Source organism: Syngnathus scovelli, chromosome 5 (genome assembly GCF_024217435.2).
Source record: "Syngnathus scovelli strain Florida chromosome 5, RoL_Ssco_1.2, whole genome shotgun sequence".
Taxonomy (NCBI): domain Eukaryota; kingdom Metazoa; phylum Chordata; class Actinopteri; order Syngnathiformes; family Syngnathidae; genus Syngnathus; species Syngnathus scovelli.
In genome coordinates, this window is record NC_090851.1 from 7,159,593 (window position 1) to 7,180,346 (window position 20,754).

Here is a 20,754-nt window from a genome sequence, read left to right on the forward strand (position 1 = left end):
AAAGCAAAGTTTAATTTTGGATAACACTAATCTAATACTCGTATCTACAGAACATACAACAATGTTTTACTATCTGCATCTTTAGCTGCAGCTATCCTGCTCTTCTTTTATTAGTGATTAAAGGTCAAGGTTTGATAAAGACAAAAAAAAAAACACCTTCATAGTTCTATTAACCATTCTGCACCTTGTCCTGCAGATTTCACCATCTTGGTGAGCAGACTAATCAATAGTTTTCATCCCCTTGGCAAAGTATGGTCAAATTCCTATTGTAACAAGATTATTTGAAGACAAAATGGTGCAAGTCTTTAAAACCCACAAACCGCTTCAACTGAGATGGATTTTTCACCGAGCCAAAGTGTTAAGTGTTGTGTGCAGATATTTACTCATTCACAAATCATGTTCATGACATTCCTACAAAGTCTTCATTGCTGATGGACATCCTTTTAACCTGTCATACAGTACCGTAATGAAGTTTGCGCTATATGATTTATGTGGTTGTTAGTATTATGACAAAGATAGCATTTAAAAATATATATGTTTATTTGCATGAACGTTTCCATTGTTGTTTACATCGCAATGCATTCTGGGTAGTTATATAACGAAAGTGAGGAAGAAGCCCATGATGAAAATGTCAAATCCATAAAATTATAAAGATTTATGGGTGCTGTGAGCCAATCTGAAGCAACGTTGCCACAGGATGACCATTTTGAGACAGGGCTGGTCGAACACAACAAATGGAGCACGGATTGCTCAACACAACAGATTTTTAAACTGCTTGTGTTGTCGGGTAGACCTCAGAGATGTCGTTATTGACACAACTACGACGCCTTTTTCTTTTTAAAAAAAAGAAAAGCAATTTAAACATTCAGTCTGAATCATAGCCATTTTTTTAAGGTTTATAATAAACCAATCCATTTTTGAATCTGTTTAGAAATCTGCGAATTACGAGTATTTAATTGAGTAAATCGTCCAACTTACCGCAGTGCACCGGAGCAGTGGTGACTCAAGTTTCATGTTGTTTTTTCCTCCATTGCATGTTCGGTGTCCAGTGGTCTGGGGTCGTCCGTAGCTGCAACTACAGAAGAAACAGCATGGTTCAGGTGTTCTACACCTCCTGTCTTTCGCGTCTTTTAGCTCAGTTTCCACTTACCCCTCATGGGCGTTAAGGTTCCTTCTGAAGAAATATGGTAGCCACTGTATTTGGTTTTAACCATAGTTTTTAGCAGGATGCATCGGATAGCTGTCTCATGAGCAGTAGGCAATTAAAGGCCTCGAATGCATCTGGGCTAAAATAATGAGAGCACAACAGCCACAGGCCCTGGTCGGGGTTCCTTTTAAATGAATTGAAAGAGAGGAAATGTGAGTAAAAAAGTACAGGATACATAGGAGAAAAAAATGATTACATCACAATAAACTCAATTTTTCACAGTGACTTTGGAAGCTGTACTGAAAGATGGGTTTAGTTCACTCATTCACCCATCCATTCATGTTTCCTATGCCCTGGTTGTTTGACAACAGACCACAGCTTCAGATTCTTCTTACAAAGTAAACCATAATTCAACATTCTCGAATCAAACACAGAACGCTGATTAATTAAACATAACAGCAGCAGCAGTTTATTGCAATTTTGCAATTACCCCGTTGTTGTACATCTGCTGGGGATCTTGAAGGCACACACTCTCGACATACTCATATGTGAATGTGGCAGGAAGAAATACTCCCTTTGCTGAGAGTTTTAATTTCCGTTTAAAATGTGGATTTAAATAAATGTGTCGAACCTTTAAACAATATCCTCCATGTTGCAGGTATCTCATGGTACAGTGCGTGAGACAAATATTTGCTCTAGAGATAACAGAAAAAAGCCAGGAGTTCAAGTCCCGCACCTTACTGGTTTGGAATTCATTTTTCCCTTGTGTTTGAAAGTAGAATTTAGTGGACACTATGATTACTCATCTGTAACCCTAGCGCAACCACTAAAGCCCTGTATCTTAACAACACAGCAATTTGTAAATTGCACCGGAAATATCCAGCAAGTGGTGGAGCTATTCATGAGGCAAATGCATCATTCAAAGACATCCACTTTATTCTGGAACTAACACACTACTTTAAATCATTAGAAAGTTGGGGGTAAACTGGAAGTTCTTCTTTGCTCATAGTGACGCATTGGCAAGTTCATTCAATTTCATGTTTGATAAGCTCTCAAGTGAGTGGAAGAGATGACCTTGGATGCATTCGTAACTGATGGCTAGAAAACATCTTAAAAGAAAATGAATCAATGCTTCTGCGATCTCCTCCACCCCATCCTAACATTTTGTCCTCTTTCATGCAAATGTAGGGAACGATTTGAAATGAGTTACCATAGAGATAATTACAGCAGTCTCTGCTAGAGGGAAAAATATAAACTTGCCTCCAAACCTCATTGATAAAATACAAGCATTGAAGATGCAATGAGCAAAGGAAAAAAGGGAGCAACATGTCTTTTTATGGGGGTTCTCTAAGGCTACGACGATCAAAAACTATTAAAAAAATAAAAAGAAAAAGAAAAAAAAGTCTATACTTGGAATGAACCAGTTAAATCATCATGGTTTTGTTTGTGGTCTTTAGAACAAAAGCACAAAGTCATGCCCTTAAGTCCTTTAAGGGCATGACAAATCTCTTGAAAATGTCATTTAACATGGACTGCTGTATTGTAACTGATCCGTGAGTGATGGCTAACTGTGGCCATACCAAATTGTAATAATAATAATAATAGTGCAAATGCACAGTAAATGGATCATGTTGTGAAATTCATTTGAAATTTAAAAGTTTGCTAGTGTGTTAGTAGAAGGTCTTTAGGTGGGTTGAGCAGTGGTCCATTTTGCATGAGACAGGAAATAAAATACATATAACAGGCTAATTTCTGTAACAATGTGAGTCATGATCCTTACATCATTTTGGTACATCTTTTATTATTATTATTTTGGAGAATGATATTCTAGATAGTTTTAAGTTGTCTTGGGAACTGTTTTAAATTGTGCATAATGTACTTTTAAAAAGTAAATGCAGCACAATACAATTTGTAACAATAAAAATGAACATAAATGTTCAATTATATCAGTAGTATAGTGAACATCTGGTTAAATAGTCTCACATCCCATAGTTTGGAGCAAACACCGGGGTCATGTTTTCAGTCTACCTGGTAAATCTAAATTCAATATTTATCCTCCTGTAAATCCTCCTTGTTTGCTGCTTTGGCTCAGAGTTGCAGTGTTTGGTGGTGGTTGTTTTTTTTTTTTCCTGAAAACATCTGCCATTTTTGGCAGAAACCACATTGAGGGCAACAACAAAACAATGGACTGCAGGAATGAACCGTATAAAACGCGGAGGGGAACACTCGGTCAGCAGATCATTTTCTAAGGGTTCATAATATGGAACTACACATCCATTAATTTTATACAATTAAATTAGTTAGATATTGCACTTGTTTTTTTAGGAAGTGCATGTGCAAGCAGAGTCAGCTACAGCACCAATAACAGCTAAATATGACTCATTTAATTTAAGAAAGAATTGCCAATCATAAAATGTTACTCAACAGAGGTTTCCTTCCACACAAACAAATTAACCACACTGATTTGAAACTTGTAAGGGAGATGGAGTAAACATGACGTTATAGCACCGTCAGCAGGGTGCTCTCAAAGGCCTTGGGTGAAATGAACATCGACTAAAAGGATTCGCTCACACACCAAGAGGCCAGTGTATGAAAAAGAAGAAGAAAAAAAAGATAAAGTTGAAGGGTTTTTCATCAGAATGGCTAATGGTTCCCTAGTGGGCCGGGATGTTTTGTTTATCTCTTAATTTGAAAAATTAATGTGCTGTATAATGCGCCTTGTGTTTGACGGTATCTACAACAGCTGACGAGCTAAAGAGAATTCATACCACAAAATATACCTCGGTTGGATTAGGACACACTGCTGACAACCCCAAAGAGGGGAATCTTGATGAGGAGTCTAGCAAAAGCTGGCGGATGTGATAACTGTGCATGGGAGCTGAACATCTACTGCAAATAGAGACGCGTGTAAACACATCTCTGTAGCTACAGAGAAGAAAAATGCACTGTCACTCCATAGGATCAATATTGAAATAGGGGATATAATCCCGGATTACTACTGCTAAATTTACATGGCACAAGATATGAAAAGGCATTAAGATTGAAGAGCACAACTCGATAAAGGATAATACGGGGAACAAGAAACAGAATACATATGAGAGTCCATGGCAGGGGTGTGCAGAGACCTTTGGAGAGCCAAAAGCTTCAAATTGAAATGGAAGTTTACATTATTATTATTTTTATTTGTTTTTATCTATATCTTCTACCGCTTATTTGAGTCACTTTAAATGTCTTAATAGTTGAACATTAGCTCTGTTGACCATAATTATTCTGTGCCCTACATCCAAACACCTGCTGCTTCTGACCAGTTTTATTATTTTTAGTATATAAATATTTTGGGAGCAAAACCATCTAGCCATGCTTTCATGTGGACTCTTTCAATTTCATCACATTTTGCCATTTTGAACATGAATGAGCAATGTCAAAGTGAAGTCACATTGGTATGCCCAAATTTCACTGGTCTGCTTTGAGAAACTAGAAATTATCAAGAATAATATTCAACCACTAATATATATATGCAACATTTCATATCTTAATCCAGAAATGATGTATTAATAGTTACAGTAGCCTATATGTATTTCAACATTTAAAACCCCATAATATTGATTAGCAAAGCATTTTAAAGAACAAATATATTTGTTCAACCTCTGAATATCCCAGTGGTATATCTTTTTTTTAATAACAAAATAGCATTAACAGAATAAAAGAGCTAATTAAATCATTGATTAGTCTGAGTCTCTGTTGTAGACATTACAAGGACTCCATTTGTTTCTCTGCAATCTCATGAAAATTCATTGCTAAATTGCCTCAGTACTTCTTTAAACAGGTCTTGTTAGAAAGCAATGAAAAAAAAATGCAAATTATTGCATTCACTGCAGATTTTACAGAACGACACCGAATAGCAGGCAACACGTTCCTGCTCTATTTATTTTGTCAAGAAATATGCTAATGATTGGAGTCAACATATCAATTCCATTGATATTTGGCGTATCTTATCATCATACAGGATACAAAAATGTGTTTCTTAAGAAGAAACCAATCGCACAGATGATTGAGAGCAAAAAGGCTAGGAGGGGCTTTACTCTTCGAAGCCTATACATCGCCTTCACTGTCCTCATTCTTGCCCTCAATTCCCAAAGCAATCTCAAGTCAGCGGTTCTATTAAAACAACACAGCCTCATGCAAATTGCTACTGTCAAGCCTCTTGGTTTTATTTCTTGTCCTGAAAAGAGCTCGATGCTTTAATGGAGACCGTGTCGTGCAAACTTTGCACCATCAGGTAAGATCAATGATATCTATAAAACAATTTGACAATGGTCGCTGGCCCACATCCATGTAAAATGAGTATGAGGTGACACTGAATGGATGAACACTTAATTGAGAGTGAGTGCAAACAAAGCATGTAATTACAGCCAAGGACAACAAATCCAAGATCACCTATGCAGCTTTTCAGTCGACGTGTTGCCGCCGGAAATTAATTATCCTAATTGGCAGGTGAAAGCATACGCTTTTGTTTGCTATTGCAGCTAGCAACTGTTAATGACCCCAACACACACATCAAATTAGCTGCTACTCATCCATGAACCTGCAGCTGAAAAGAAACACTTTTCTTAACCTTACATATATCTTGTCAATTTAACTGAAAACCTTTTAGCGCTGTATGACTCACTTACCGGTTGCCATTTTGTCATCTCAGCACATCACAACTCATCCTATGCATTAGGTGTTTGCATATATGCATGTTCTTCTCAACATTAACACCGGTCATTTGTGGAGCTTTGTTAGTTAACGCCGTTACCAATGAGTAAAGATAGCAAAATGAAGCTTTAAATTTGCTTCATGAACCAGTTGGCAAGTTAGGGTGATTTGAGTCCAATGTTCAATCAATGCAACTGGTTCATGAAGCATCTTGAAGCTTCATTTTCTCACCAGTATTGATCAGGAAGAACATAATAATAATAATGATCTTGTCAAATACATTTGAAATGCTACATTTTGCAGCTTTTCATTATCAACCCCTTTGATTTCATTATACACATTTACTTTACACTTTGTTAGGTACAGTATCAGTGTGATATTGACACCTGGTATCGGTACTCACCCATCATTATAATGTAGAGAATGAAAGTCAATGTCAGGGCCTTTTAAAAAAAAATGGGCCACATTGTGTGCGTTCAATGGAACCCCTAACATTGAAAATATTGCACAATTCTAAATACTGTTTTACATTGTAGCAGTAATTTTGTCATTAACAAGCCAAGATTATGTCAATCCCCACTATTCCGATGTTAGCTCACTGAAAGTTCATTTGACGTAAATATGCCGCAACATTCCAAGGTTTTTGTTTGCTATTAAATCCTGCAAAGTTGTATTAAGCCATGTTTAAAGCAGCTTAACACCACCAAAGGTTAATATATGCTCTTTACAATACACAGTGGGAACCATTCCTCGCAGCCTCTCAACTTAAAAGTGAGAACTTCTAAGCTTCTATGCAAAAACAGCAGGCCTGGAGCTCCAGTGTCAGTCATTATGTTAATTTGCTGTGGCAGATTAAAAAGAAGCAAAAGAAACACATTGTAAACAGTTTCACACTGCATACACAGGCTAATCTGCCCTGGTGAAGATAAATACAAAATAAGGTGAAGATTGTTTAATACAAGGCATTGTATGCTACATTACATTTATTTGTTCATTTGAAGAGATTTGGCACGAGAAAAACTGCAGTAACCTTATCTTACCTCTCTGTTTTCTCCACTTTGTTTAATTTAATGCCTATGTATAGTAATGATGATGTAGTTATCCTAAAAGCTAGCTGTGGATTTCTTCATTTTTCTTAATTAAGAGATAAACAGCGCTATTTGCATTTTAGGTACATGCTTTTTTTTCGTCATTACAATAGTAATGACATTTCAATAACATTGAAAAATGATTAAGTCACACATTCCCATGACAAAATGCATTTGGTGTTTAAACTGGCAACCTACGAAATTCAGCACTTAACATTGCAGTATCGATTGGAAAAAAAAGGGTTAAAATTGTATCCAGTTTAGTCACACATAATTTAAAAAATGTCAGCAACAAATAGGCTTTAAATCTATTGAAATAGGTTTCAAAACTTCATCCAATGCAGGGGGGGGATTTCTAACTTGACTTGCAATAATATGAAAAGTACATCGACTTGTCTGTGGCTTGATTTAGCGACACAGACTTTATTCAACATATCCTATTTTAACTGGGTACCTGAAACACTCAAATGTAAAGAAAGCAAACTGATAATTACTGCAACAAATTTGATTACCACATAATAGATTTAATTGTCAAGAGACTTTGTGTGCAGCTAATCATGCTGATTAGCCTATAATCTGTTTTGTTTAAATTAACCAAACATTCTAATCTAGACCATCGTATATAATCTCAATAACAAACTTGGTTAAATTATTTTATTTAGGGCAGTGTAAATCCAAAACTAAAAATAATGTCTTTGTTCTGTGTTTTGAAGGGTGGTGCCCTTGAATGAGATGCGCGAACTTGAAGGTTGCAATGGCTCACTCCTACGCGCACGCACACACACACACACACCGAAGTGTTCTACCCCATTAAGTTCTCGCTAAAATTGGGTGATGTTTGCAGGCGGAATGTTAGCAAATCCTTAGTGACAATAGGCAAGATAACGGGAAAGAGTTTCTGTAAAGGAGACTGCTTTTACATAACTTCCAGACAATGTCAGTGTACTTTGCAGGATTTAAAAAAGTGTATGATGAATCTCAGATAATAAAGGCTTTGCATTTGGTGTTTTTTTCCTCAATTGGTCAACACTGTCTGGGTCACTTGTCATTTGATAATGGTCAACATTTGTGAAATATAAGTTAAGAACAATTGCCCTAAATTTCAAACTGCAGAAATTCAATTTAGAGTTTAAGATTTTGAATTGACGTGTGAAAAAGCAGTAGAAGACTGTAGCATTAATTTTTCACAAAAAAAAAATGACGCAGTATGATGATGAGAAATAGATCTTATTCAGATGGGCAGCCATTTACAAATGATGGAATACACTTCTTACAATAACAGATAAGGTCAACCTAAAGTTACAATGGCAGTCTTATCTCAGCTTTTAACATTAAGTGGAGCAAGGTAAAATCTGCAAAGCTTTGACATGGTGTATAATAGACCTCTTTTAAATACCAGCAAGATACTTTCCATCTTTCATTGTGTGCAAGTTCAACAGAATTACAATATAAACACAGAATATGTGCTTATGGTGGCTGAGATAATCAGGGTTAGAGAATGGGGGCATATGCACATCCAGAATCAGCTTGTTCATCTTGGAAGTCACACGTCTGCTCAAACTGCTCACAGCATCTTCCTCTTCTCAAACTCCTAAAGACAAGAGAGGAAGGAGAAAAGCAACGGGGAATAAAGTGAGACAGACAGACAGAAGGGAATTATTTATTTGTGTTGATATCTCATAGCTCTTTTGAAAAGAGAGAAACTGGCTGTGACAGCAGGAGAGAATCTGTTTCTATTTTCCCTAGCGTGGACCACACACGCATGCCGGTTCACGACCAAGTCGCTGCAGTCCATGAAATGCATTGATTGATCGGGAGAGCTCGCACCGCCAATAATCTGATAGACTTGAGCCTACGATTGCTTTATTTACTAAATCAGACCATGTGACTTTTTTTAACAAATATTTTAGCGATCTTGCACAAAAAGTACACTGGCAGAAGATGCCCTTCCCTTGGAAACCTCTATTGCATGGGATCTGGAGCGTTAACTTAATGCAAATGCCATTTATCAGGTCCACAGAACACACAAGGACTGGCCCATTCCAATAAGGCTTAGAGATACCTAAAGGTATACTGCCACCCTGAGGAGGCATTGGGTGAACGTTTTCAAAGCCTTCAAAGCCTTTAAAGCCTCTTGTTGTTCTGGGAATGGGCAAATGAATTAAGAAACCTTTTGGTGGGTCAACAGGGGAGTTGGGCAAGCAGCTGCTTTAACAGGGAGTCAGCATGGCCAAGTCATTTGGGATGAGGCTATTCAAGAAATAACTGTATAATGGCATGAAAAAGGGGGAATGAGAGAAAAGTAAGAGATGGTTGTAATGCACAGACGCTTTCAAGGCGTATATCCACAGTGTGGGTGGCGGCTTTGACAGGAGAGCGGCACCTGACAAGCAAAGGTGTCAAAAATTGAGGGAATGGAGGATGCCACTCAAAACGTGATGCCAGACAATGGCTTTTATTGAAACAGCAATGAGAACAAGAAAACATGTCAGGAAATAAGTGAAACACATTTAAAGGAGAGCAACGGCAAGCTGGACCTGACTGTGCCAGAAAGTGTGACGGCATCAGACTAAATTTCGTAAAGCGAAAATTGAATTGAGCAGGAGTCCGTGTAGGAGTTTGTAAACAAAAGTTAAGAAGGTTGTAATTATTCTTGCATGTTAATGAAGTCGTCAGATGAACAACTTTCCAGATATCACCTTCCTGCACCAGAGGCATGACTAATTCCAGCGGCTATCACAGTAACTATTGCATATTTGAATTAGTTTCAAACCGTGTCATCCACAAACAGCTTGGGAAATATGCAAGTGACGTGTATAAATTTGGAGTTTTAGGCAAACATCTAAATTACTGCTACTCCTGCACAAATTGAAATCCCACATGTAAAGCTTTAATTAATTTTTGATTGAAGTCATGTATTTTTTTTTTCATGAAAGTAGAGTGCGCAATAGAAAATGATGTTACACAAATCCATAATTTAAAGCTACACTATTCATGGTATGAAAGTTGCATTGAGAAATACGATCCTGCGGTCTTGAATATTAACAGAGACGTATGAAGGATGTGAATGGAGGTGGAGGGGGCAAAATGTGCAACCATATTGCGTGTTTTTCACAATTACACTCAATGATTATGAATTAAACTTAGGGGAGGGGGTGCGTGTAAATCAATATTCGCATTCAGAAGAGCCAGCAGCGGTAATGAAAGTATAAGATGACGAATGAGTGTAATACATGCATTCCACTTTTTATATAACCTTTTAACAACGATTCTGTTGAGATGTGCTGAAATAAAGACACAGTAGCCTTAACTCACCCACTGTCAAACGTGCATATATTAGATTCTAAACTACTTTATGGCAGATTAAAAGTTCCAGCTCATACCGTCCACTATTAGATGATACCGTATATAGTCTGAGTCCCGAGTACATGTAATAAAGAGAAATTCTGCATAATTTGGGTTTTATTTGGGTGCATCAATCTTTTGAGTTCTTTTTTTTATTTAACTGTATTGGTCACCTTACTAAGATAATGGCCAAAGTCATTGGTAACATTTGTTTTACCTAAATCATCTCATTATACTCACCACTTTACATCCTTACAGATATACAATTCTACCCTTGAAATTGAATTAAGGGTGACACGTAAATATAACCGCTACCCACAAGACCAGCTATGTCTCCTTTAATTACGTTTGAATAAATTTAAAGATGCACCCAGATTTGTGAGTCCTCTGACAAAAAGGAGAACTTCATGAGTATGTACCTAACAGGATTTAATTGCTCATGTAGTCCATGATGCTGGTTTCCATTTTAAGGAAAGACTCACCTTGAACATAGTGCTGCCCAGCTGGGCGGGGGACATGCTGACGACAACTCCAGCCGACTGCAGGGCAGCGATTTTCTCTTTGGCGCCTCCTTTTCCGCCAGCGATGATAGCACCGGCATGACCCATCCTACGCCCGGGAGGGGCAGTAAGCCCGGCGATGAAGGACACCACGGGCTTGGCGTTCGCACCCTGGACACATCAGCCAAGTGAAAAATAAGGAAAACGAAAAGAGGTGAAAAGCGGATAATCATCCCGTTTCCAAGTGCAAGGCCTTTTAGAAAAGCATCCTAATGGCGTACTCATAGGCAAGACAGAAAGAAATATAGGAGAGGGAGTATGCATAAATCATGGCAATTTGTTTTCTGCACCTGCATTTTATTTATGCATTACAAATTAAACAACCCATGTCCTCTCATTACAGAGCCCTGGCGATAAGAGTCATATGCAAGCAGCCGTCTCTGTCTCAGCCTGTATTATTAAAACAAAGGGTCAATCAAGCAGTTTAATTGCATGGGTTGGTGGATGACCAGATAGGGGCCAAGGCGCCTGCCATCTCAAATCATCTCATTTCGGCGATGCTAATTAGTCATGCAGCCACTGATTAGCTCAGCGCCTGTCTGTCTACACTGTTTGCTCCTTGATGGATATGGCGCTCAACAGTTTAGATCATTTCCAAGGTGAGGAGCGATAATATTTCATCCGTCGCAATAACATCATAACTGGAAAGAGGGATAGAATATCAATATAGCGCTTCAAATGATCCTTAAAACAGAAATAAAAAAATACAGTCTAACATCTAAATTTGTAGGCACTCAAGGTCAAATTTTGTATTTGCTTAATATTGAAAAGGTGGGGGCAACAATATGGACCCAGAATTGATAAACACCAGATATCTCCATATTAAATTATCAACACAATAAAACATTTTTTTTCAGAAACTGAAAACATTAATTAAAGCAGATTAGAGCTCACTGTACATTATTGACATAATAAAGAAATCAAACATTTTACTGCAGCTCTGTATTAGAGGGGCAATTAAGTCACAAAGGTTCTTTACAATATGTTCTATGTGTCCCTACTAGTCAAAATATGGTATTCTGAATAATATTGCATTTGTGAAACATAAATTAGGCCATGGGCAGCCATTTTTCCTTTTACTGCCACATGCTGTCGACTGAAAATGTCAGCAGTGTCAAAGGGCTCAGGCAATGACCATCATGGCTCGCCTGTTTTCTGGGTTTCGTTTGTATCCAAAATACCACCAAATAATGTAGGATGACTTTTTTTTTTTTGGCTATTAAATCCACCCAATATGTAGAATCTGCACTGGGCCTTATCTTTCACACTCATGTTTGTCTTTATATGTCCCCTGCTGGGTATGTACAGTAGAGTGTGTGGGCATCTTTCTTGCTCTCTCCCTCAAATGTTCGTCATTGCTTGGCTTTAGTTGCAGATCCCCGGCAAACATAAGATGACTTTTGCGACTAGCTGGCCTTTGTGGTACATTTAAGGACAAGGCTAAAAATAATATATGCGTCTGCCCGAGTTGTACGTGCAGCGGAGAGTGGAAAGAAAATCTATAACGTTGCTTTTGCAATAAATAAATCCGTTCTTATCGAGATAAGAATATTGTTCAGCCGTCACATCAGAGCACAACTGCAGACTCCTGTGGTTGTCCTTCTTCCCACTTTTTTCCAGACATTTAAATTTGAAACATTTCTTTCGAGGATTGAGGCATTGAGGAAGTACCATAATACATCGTCTAATGAACATGATGACACACAGATGGCAAATAATTCATGAATAGTCGGGAGTGAGAATATTGCGCATAGAGGCGAGCATCTTGTCACAAAAGACAACGCTTGCGTTTTCTGTCAAAGCCCATTGTGAACAAGTATTTTATGTATGACATGAGTTATTCTCTATTAATGTGCCATCCCAGACACCAAGAGTTCATTCCTTTGGAAAGGAGTGCCATAGCAACAATACTGAAGTCAGCAGATCAGTTTAGCAGGGTGGTTTATTCAATAAACAAGATTAAAAAGTGAGGCTAATACCACAAATGTGACCTGATGAAATACTGACATGGTTGCATCCACATTGGGAGTCTGGCATTGAGCTAGCTCAGCTCACATTACTATGCGGCGTTGTTTCCCCAAAATAACAAAAGGGTTTATGTAAGCTTGAGGGAGACAAGCTGGGCTAAAATTCATGAAGCTGAAATGGGATGGAAGAAGTATTACAAAATCTTCATGGAAGCTTGGGCGAAAGATACTCAAGCAAATTATCATGCGATTATCCTGTGTAAGACCTTATTTCTGGATTCAGGAATCCCACAAAACCAAAAGCAATGCTTAGCAGAACTTTGATACAAGTGACTTTTAATACCATATTATGATGGCAATCACGGCGGAAATTGATACCCAGTGAACCTTGAAATAAGCCCTGCATTATAAAATCTGACGGAACCAAGGTTGTTTTCTTGGATTTTACACAATTATGGTATTGACAGATTAACTCTGTCTCCAGCCATTCAAAATCGACGTAGTATAACAAACCTTTGCTCTACCCAACGTCACTAATATTGATAATTTGGTACATCATGCAGTCTGCATTCTGTGGTGCTGGAGCAGAATTCTGAAATTTAAATGCTCTAAAAAACATTTTGTAATTCATCCTGAGAATATAAACATTGTGAAAAATTAGTTCTAGATACACTTTGTTTGCCGTCAAGAGAAATTAGAAGTTATCTAAGTAGGTTATAAAAATGCTGTATTTTATTATTTACAGCATTACAAATAATATATTGGTTCATCTATTTAGGTCAGTGATTTGCAGTGACTGTAGAATAATTGAATGCTCATGAAGCATAACTTGGACATTTGTGGTGATAGTAGATGACTCATTAATTACGATCAGCGATGACGTGACATTATCTTTAGTAGACGTTGCCATTCAATGAGAAAGTCGAGGAGTGTCGCTTCCTATCCCCAAATTACTTCTACCTCCTACCGCCTTGCTACTCTGGCGATATGAGATGATAAAATGAGCTCCGACACGCACGACCATATTGACTTCAATAAACACTGCACCGTGTGACATCCTAAATTGTGAGGTACAACACTTTCTCTGTCGTGTTCTACCTATTCGGCTTTCTGTGCAGGCCATGTTACCTACTCTCTTTCTTGCTTCATTTGAACTGTGCCACACTGTCAACACTTTGGGTGACGGGCTGTGGTGGTTGCTGTTCGCGCTTATTTGTAGAAAGAGCGCGAGAGAGAAGTTATTCTCCTGAGACGCTTGCAGGAGATTTGCATGCATTAGAGTTACTGAGGGTAAATCAAATCAATTTCTCAGCTTCAGCGCACTATAAGCACACAAAGGGAAGACAGAAACAAAACACGCACACGCGGTAAGTAGCAAAAGTGCAGGTCTTGCCTGGATTTAAAAATGTCAATTACGGTTTCTTGCCGCACAAGCGAATCATCTTGCTGCATTGTATCGTCACAAAGGACGTGTTGCTCGCCAAGACGGTAGATTTACGGAACATGCCCCATGAGTAGAACACTCAAACGCCCATCCGTCATTCTTCGTCATGTTAAACGTAAACTTTGCAGAGAAAAAGAGGGAGGCCTGAAGCAGTGATCAAGAAGAAAGACTACCAGAGATTATATTGTGTTCTTGAGTCAGGCTGTACTGAAAAATTTGAAGATGATACCATATATTGAGACACTGTGAAAGGAGGGTTGGAGAGAGTTAAGTAAATAAGTAGGTGTTCCTTACCGAGTTGTGTTGTTTAAGATAGTCTGCTGCATTCTCCTCTGCGTTGCCTCCAATCTCTCCAATTAAGATAATGCCCTCTGTCTTGGGATCCTGCAGGAACACCTCCAGGCAATCTATGAAGTTTGTACCGTTGAACGGATCCCCGCCAATACCTTTGCAGGAGACAAAGCAAATGTGTGTTGTGTACCCACGACACTCTCAGGAGCATCCACGTGAATATTTGAGGACCACATAACAGCGCAGCCTGAGAAGGGAATGCAAATCAGACGAAGCCAACTTTAAGCCTCATACAGTCTGATCATCACAGCAGCGGCGGGCTCTTTCATGGCTCCTCATTGGGGATTTGTGAAAACAATTCAGCGCAACCGGAATTGCTTCTGGTGAGCAAACGAAATATTAATAGATGGATTTACTTTGAGAGAGATTTTTGTGTATTCTACATCTCGAGTGTATTTCTTTATTCTGCTTCATCAGGCGGTGCCCTGACTCTTACGTTTAACGACTTCCCAAAGTAATGAGACCTCCTTACCTTTTGCACATTACAGTACTTTTCATTTAATTTCAATTTGGACAGAAGATGACAAACTCTAAAAAGGTTCCCTATATTGCACTTGGGTTCCATAATATTTGCGCCACATTTGCGTCGTTACTGTCTACAAGAACAATAATTTATCAATGGGTTCTTTGACATATCACTGACGGAATCATCCGCCCCTGTCAGAGCTAAATGTTGAAAGTTGAAGACTTGGACTGGGTGCTTATTAAGTAGGGCAAACACTTTCAGCAAGACAACAATCTGAAATGTGGGGGAGCAGTTGCATATTAATGAACTACAAAGGGATATGAAAAGAGAAACCCTGTAAGCAAACCCTGTAGTCTTCATAAATCCCAATCCATCCATTTTGCGTACCGCTTGTCCCCACGGCGGTCGCGGGCGTGCGTGAAGCTATCCCAGCAATTGGTTGCAAAAACAGATATTCAACTGCAGGTTTCCAGTAGCTCAGAGAAAAGTTAACAGGACTTGTATTTAAATTTGTTCCACCACACTTTATCTTTAATGTTTCCTTTCGCCTCAAAAAAGATTGCCACGGACATTAGAGACATAAAGCGCTTTCTAAATTCTATGTCCACTGCAAGATTACACCTCCAGAAGCCCTGCATTCAGAGGGCAACATGAACAAAGATCTGTGGATCATTAAAAAAAAAAAAATACCCACACATTTTAAGAAGAAAATGTTATGAATAATAATCAAAGAGAAACACATTCACAGCAAAACAGATGACGATAATATTAGACATTGCACCAACGGTAATTTGCTGCAGCCCCGCAGGTCAGAGTCGGACTTTAAAAGACTCTGTCGCAGTCCCACCAATAAACCACTTTAATAAACTCTACGGCATTAAACTCTGTTGCAGCAGCGGCTTTTATGAAGTCAGACTGGAGGACACGCTATAATTAAAATGTCAAAATCTTAATGAACCCAAGTTGCTTTTGTGTTATTTTGGGGGTCAGACTTGACCTCCGTTATTGGTTGGGAGATAAATTGGCCAGGAGTTTGTTTGTGTGAAATAACAAATTTTCTTAATAGTTGTGTTGTCAAGAAGTGACCGCGCTTGCCATTATGAACAATTGACACTGACACACTCAAACGATCTACATAATATTCAGAGCGTGCAAATATTAAGAACCTCCTCAATGTGACAATATGCAATTGTTCATGACTGATTTAGTAATAATTAATTCCACAGCACAGTGGGGTAATTTGGAAAAACACATCAGCATATTTCATCTACGTGTGGACAACAGAGTATTAAAAGAATATTTTGTTGCATAAATGATGGCCTTTTGGTTAAACATTAATGCAGCGTGGCAAACAACACTGAGCTTACCGATGCAGAGGGATTGGCCAAGGCCAACCTGTGTAGTTTGGTGCACGGCCTCATATGTCAGAGTGCCTGATCTAGAAACAATACCTGATAAAAAGGACAAAGATGTTAGGATGTTAAGATGTTGTTTTTTGGGGTGGAGGGGGGCAGATGAATCATCAACACAATCAACTTTGGTAATTATAGCTGATTAAGTGTGAAACAGATAACTGGTTAGGGTTTAATTTAAATGCAGGGATGGGTTCAATAACATTTGATTTCATTAGACTTGAATCAATTTGAAATAAATACAACTGTGGAAAACTCACCAATCCTTCCTTTTTTGTGAATGTGGCCAGGCATGATTCCTATCTTGCACTCTCCAGGCTAAAAATAAACAGTTGAAATCACAAACATTTGAAAGAAAAAACGAACAAAAGACAGAACACGCAGTTTTCGCTCAACCTTTTGGAGTGTCAAAGTCACTCCCTCGTGTAGCTCAAATCATGAAAGATTCGGCAAAGCATCCAATTAGGTGGTCTCTGTTGAGTTTGCACTGCGTAAATCCCCAAAAATAATCTACAAACTCTTTTGTGTTTCTTTTCATCCGGCAATGTATTTCATTTCGAGACTGTGCCTGTGTGAACAGTACCATAGAAAAGCCAATACCGTACATGTTCACGTGCTTACATTAATGACTCCCGGGCAGTTGGGTCCGATGAGGCGAGTGGTGCTCTGGCGCAGGAGTCTGTGTTTCACTTTCACCATGTCCTGTTGGGGGATGCCCTCAGTGATGCACACCACCAGGGGAATCTCAGCATCAATGGCCTCGATGATGGCAGCTGCAGCAAATGGAGGGGGCACATATATCACGGTGGCATCAGCTCCTGTGCCTTCCTTCGCCTGAGGTAAGAAACAAAAGTGGATTAAAATTGGCAACTGTGAAACTGTTAAACACTGCCATCTAATGTCTATTTTGAAAAATGATTACAAACACGTATGTACGACGTGAACAAATTCACCTCCTTGACGGAGTTGAAGACAGGCAGGTTAAGATGAGTTTTGCCTCCCTTGCCAGGGGACACACCTCCGACTAACTGCGATCCATAGTCAAGAGACTGTTGACTGTGAAATGTCCCCTAGGTGAGACAGAGATGGAAAAGTCTGTGTGTGAATGAGTGTGAGATGAGGCTAACTCACTGCAGGGAAATCAAGAGACAAAATTTGTCATCCGGCATCATTCGGCAACTTTCACCAGGGCTACGTTAAAGAACACAAAACAGAGAATCAAAAAGTTTTTTATGGCAGAGATGATGGTACAAATGCTCAATAAGAAAGAAATAAAACTGCCTCAGCAGAAAAATAATGACATGGGTGCAGCTCAAGCACTTCCCTGAACAGAGGGAAAGAATGATGGCAAAATGTACAAAATATGAAATGATTCACATTCTGTTGTTATGATATACACTGTACATTAGCTTGGCTTTATGGTCTAAACCTAATTCCGTTCCACAAAAAAATTGATTTTTTTAGCTTTCAATCTATCTTTTAGGGGGGAAAAAAATCAAATGACATTCAAAACAAATGAGCCTTTTTGTTTGTTAGTCACCATGCTGGTACTTGCAGCCCAGTCATCCGGAAAAAAGTGGGTGGCTTCAAACAAAAGGTCTCGAGTTGCTCAACACATCAAGGTGTGAATACCATAAAATAAAAGATGGACTTTTGAACTTTTGTCTCATTGTCTTCTTTTGATCTGAAATCCAAATGTATTTTACAAATTAACATTAGAGGCTGCCCAATCACTTTTGAGATTTATTTTCTTCTTGCCATTGTTAATTAGTTTATCAAAGCAGACAAAACAGATTTTCAGCTCAACAAATTCCATCAATTAGTTGCATGTTAATTAGCACCGGGGATGCTGAGACAATGTAATGTGGCAAAGGGTCGGAGTGTATAAGAGGATAAGTGAATGATTTTCGAGTACAGATTACAATTTACAACTGTTATTGAGAGGAATTAGAAACAATGAATTATCAGTTCCATTCGAATGTAATACACCCCTCCTCTCTGCTAGCGTTGCTGTTTTTTTTTCCCCCTTACCATCATTATTACTGCAAATGGGACAATAAAATTGAAGAATGGCTTGCTTATCAAGCCAGAAGACAAAATGTATTCTCAATACCCCTGGCTTCATTTCTCATCCTTTTCTAATTACCTGAAGTGTTCACTGGAACCGTTTTATTATGTTGAGGGCAAAATGGTGGGAAAAAATGGCATGTGGCCAAGCACAAAGGGGGATGTAAATCGGCAAAGATTCATGTTCCTGGGCTGTCAAACACATTTGTCAAGCTCTGTTATTCTCCTTGAGCACACATGTCCAGTGTATCAATTGTGTTATGTCCTACATGTTTTTATAGATTGGAACAAGGACTTGGACACGTGTGGTCTGCTTGTTAGCACATGTTCAATTTGGGGAGAGAAGGTGGAGGTTATCTAAAGCAACAAAAGAAGTTCAAGACAACTAGCTGTCAATTAAGCTGATTTCCAATGCACTGCAAAAGTTTAACTGATTGAAAGTTGTTTTCCCTCCACAGGAAATTACTAAAGCGATTATACTAACCTGAAATGCAGAGAGAACAGAAATGTACCGTTTTATAGGTATTGCTGGAATAAGTGTGACTTAATAAATTGATCATGAAATCACAGCATTATGTGCAAAAATCCTATTGCATGTTTAAGAAGACATTTGCTTAAAAAGGTTCATTAGAACAAGTTATTGATATTTCATTTCACTACTGTACATTCAAAGAGTTGCACTAAGTTCGATTAGCACAGAAATCATTAAAGATCAAGAACTGGGAAAATATAACAATGAGTGATGCAAACACTGTTTGAATGGTAAAAATGTTTGAAAAAGAAAACAAACCTGCTTTCCTGTGAAACCTTGACAGATGACCTTAGTGTTCTTTGTGATGTAGAGGTTCTGTCTGGATCCTGTATAGCAGTGCCTGACGCCACTTTGCTGCACTGAACCGAGGCAAAAGAAAAATCAAATTGCATCAGGTCATTTGCAATTTGCAACATCTTCACTGATTATTTTCAAAGGGAAATTCAGCATGGTGTTTTAAGAAACAGTATCAATTCTGGTTAGTTAAGGCTAGCATGATATACAATTGACTGGACTGGGTTAACTGCTTTAAAGTAAACCAATGTCTGCATATGTAAACAAGAACGATGTGTCATGAGAGGATATTTGTAATATAACGTGGGCTAACATCAGAGTCATGAAAACAACCCAACCGTAACTGACATTTGAGGCAGTCAGGCGTGTAAAACCAGCAATCACGAGTGAACTTTGCTCTATTGCACCTCACACACTCAACTCCTCATTGACAATGTGCAAAGTACAGTTTGCAAACTCGAAAAGGTAATGAGGGCGTGAATGTAGCGGTCACAAATTCCGAAAGCAGGTTTCCAAAACTGATTGAATAAAAAAGCAATTGCATCCGCTTAAAGATCAAATGTGCTACACAGGTCACAGTTGAAAATCTAACCTGGCCTGGGAATTCACAACTGCAGCATAAAAGAGCTAGTTGGCGTCCAGTGCCTTTACACTCTATTCAAGGCGCTAACTTGCCTGCTACCATGCTAACTGTCAGATCACTCTATGTGCCCCCGTAGCAAAAGTAAAATAGAACATCAAACTAAAAGATCTAAGACACAACACCCCAAACACAGTTCTGCAGTAATAACAAAAACAATTTGAGGAATGCGTAATGCTTAATACTTACAAAGCAGCCTGCCAAATAACCTGCAGTGGGACATTTTCGGTCATTCGCCAATGACACCTGGGCCTCGGGACCCAAAGCACGGGTATTAGGTGTCCACAAATATCCCAGTTTTAAATTACAATAAGTCACTTGATGTGAATAAATACCTTTGTTCTTAGGTTTATATATAAAGCATTATACTTGAACGGGCTTTGTGGTATTTTTCTGGGACTCCTTATGGACCAAGATGGCATCACATAAACGAACAAAATATATATTCAGGCATAGAATCAGCTTCTTCGTATAGCTGGTGCAGTGTGGGTATTGTAGTGTTACATGACAAGCGACAATAATTAAACTCTAACACTGGAGGTCACGAATTGGGCTTGGCATCTTGTCACGCCGCGCGTGGACAAGGCGCTGTAAAACATAATGGGTAGCACACAGCTTCATATTTTGGGTAAATAAGATTGCATAAGGGGTCCGCACCGCCAACACTACCACATATGTGCTGTTCTGTTTTGAAGGTCAAATTTCCGATGTTCGTGGAGTAATCTCTTTGCACCGCCCTCATA

General features: G+C 38.6%; 1 protein-coding gene across 1 annotated transcript; it reads right to left on the reverse strand.

Annotated features, from left to right (window-relative positions):
- Positions 1-8,141: 8,141 nt before the first annotated feature.
- Positions 8,142-20,357, reverse strand: suclg1 (succinate-CoA ligase GDP/ADP-forming subunit alph). The gene is made up of 9 exons (XM_049719951.1): positions 20,201-20,357; positions 19,336-19,436; positions 17,432-17,548; positions 17,100-17,312; positions 16,739-16,796; positions 16,434-16,517; positions 14,544-14,695; positions 10,761-10,949; positions 8,142-8,524 (listed from the first exon to the last, which is right to left on the reverse strand). Exons 1-9 carry the CDS (start codon positions 20,232-20,234, stop codon positions 8,498-8,500), a joined length of 975 nt encoding a protein of 324 aa, XP_049575908.1. The 5' UTR covers positions 20,235-20,357; the 3' UTR covers positions 8,142-8,497.
- Between the last annotated feature and the right edge of the window lie 397 nt (positions 20,358-20,754).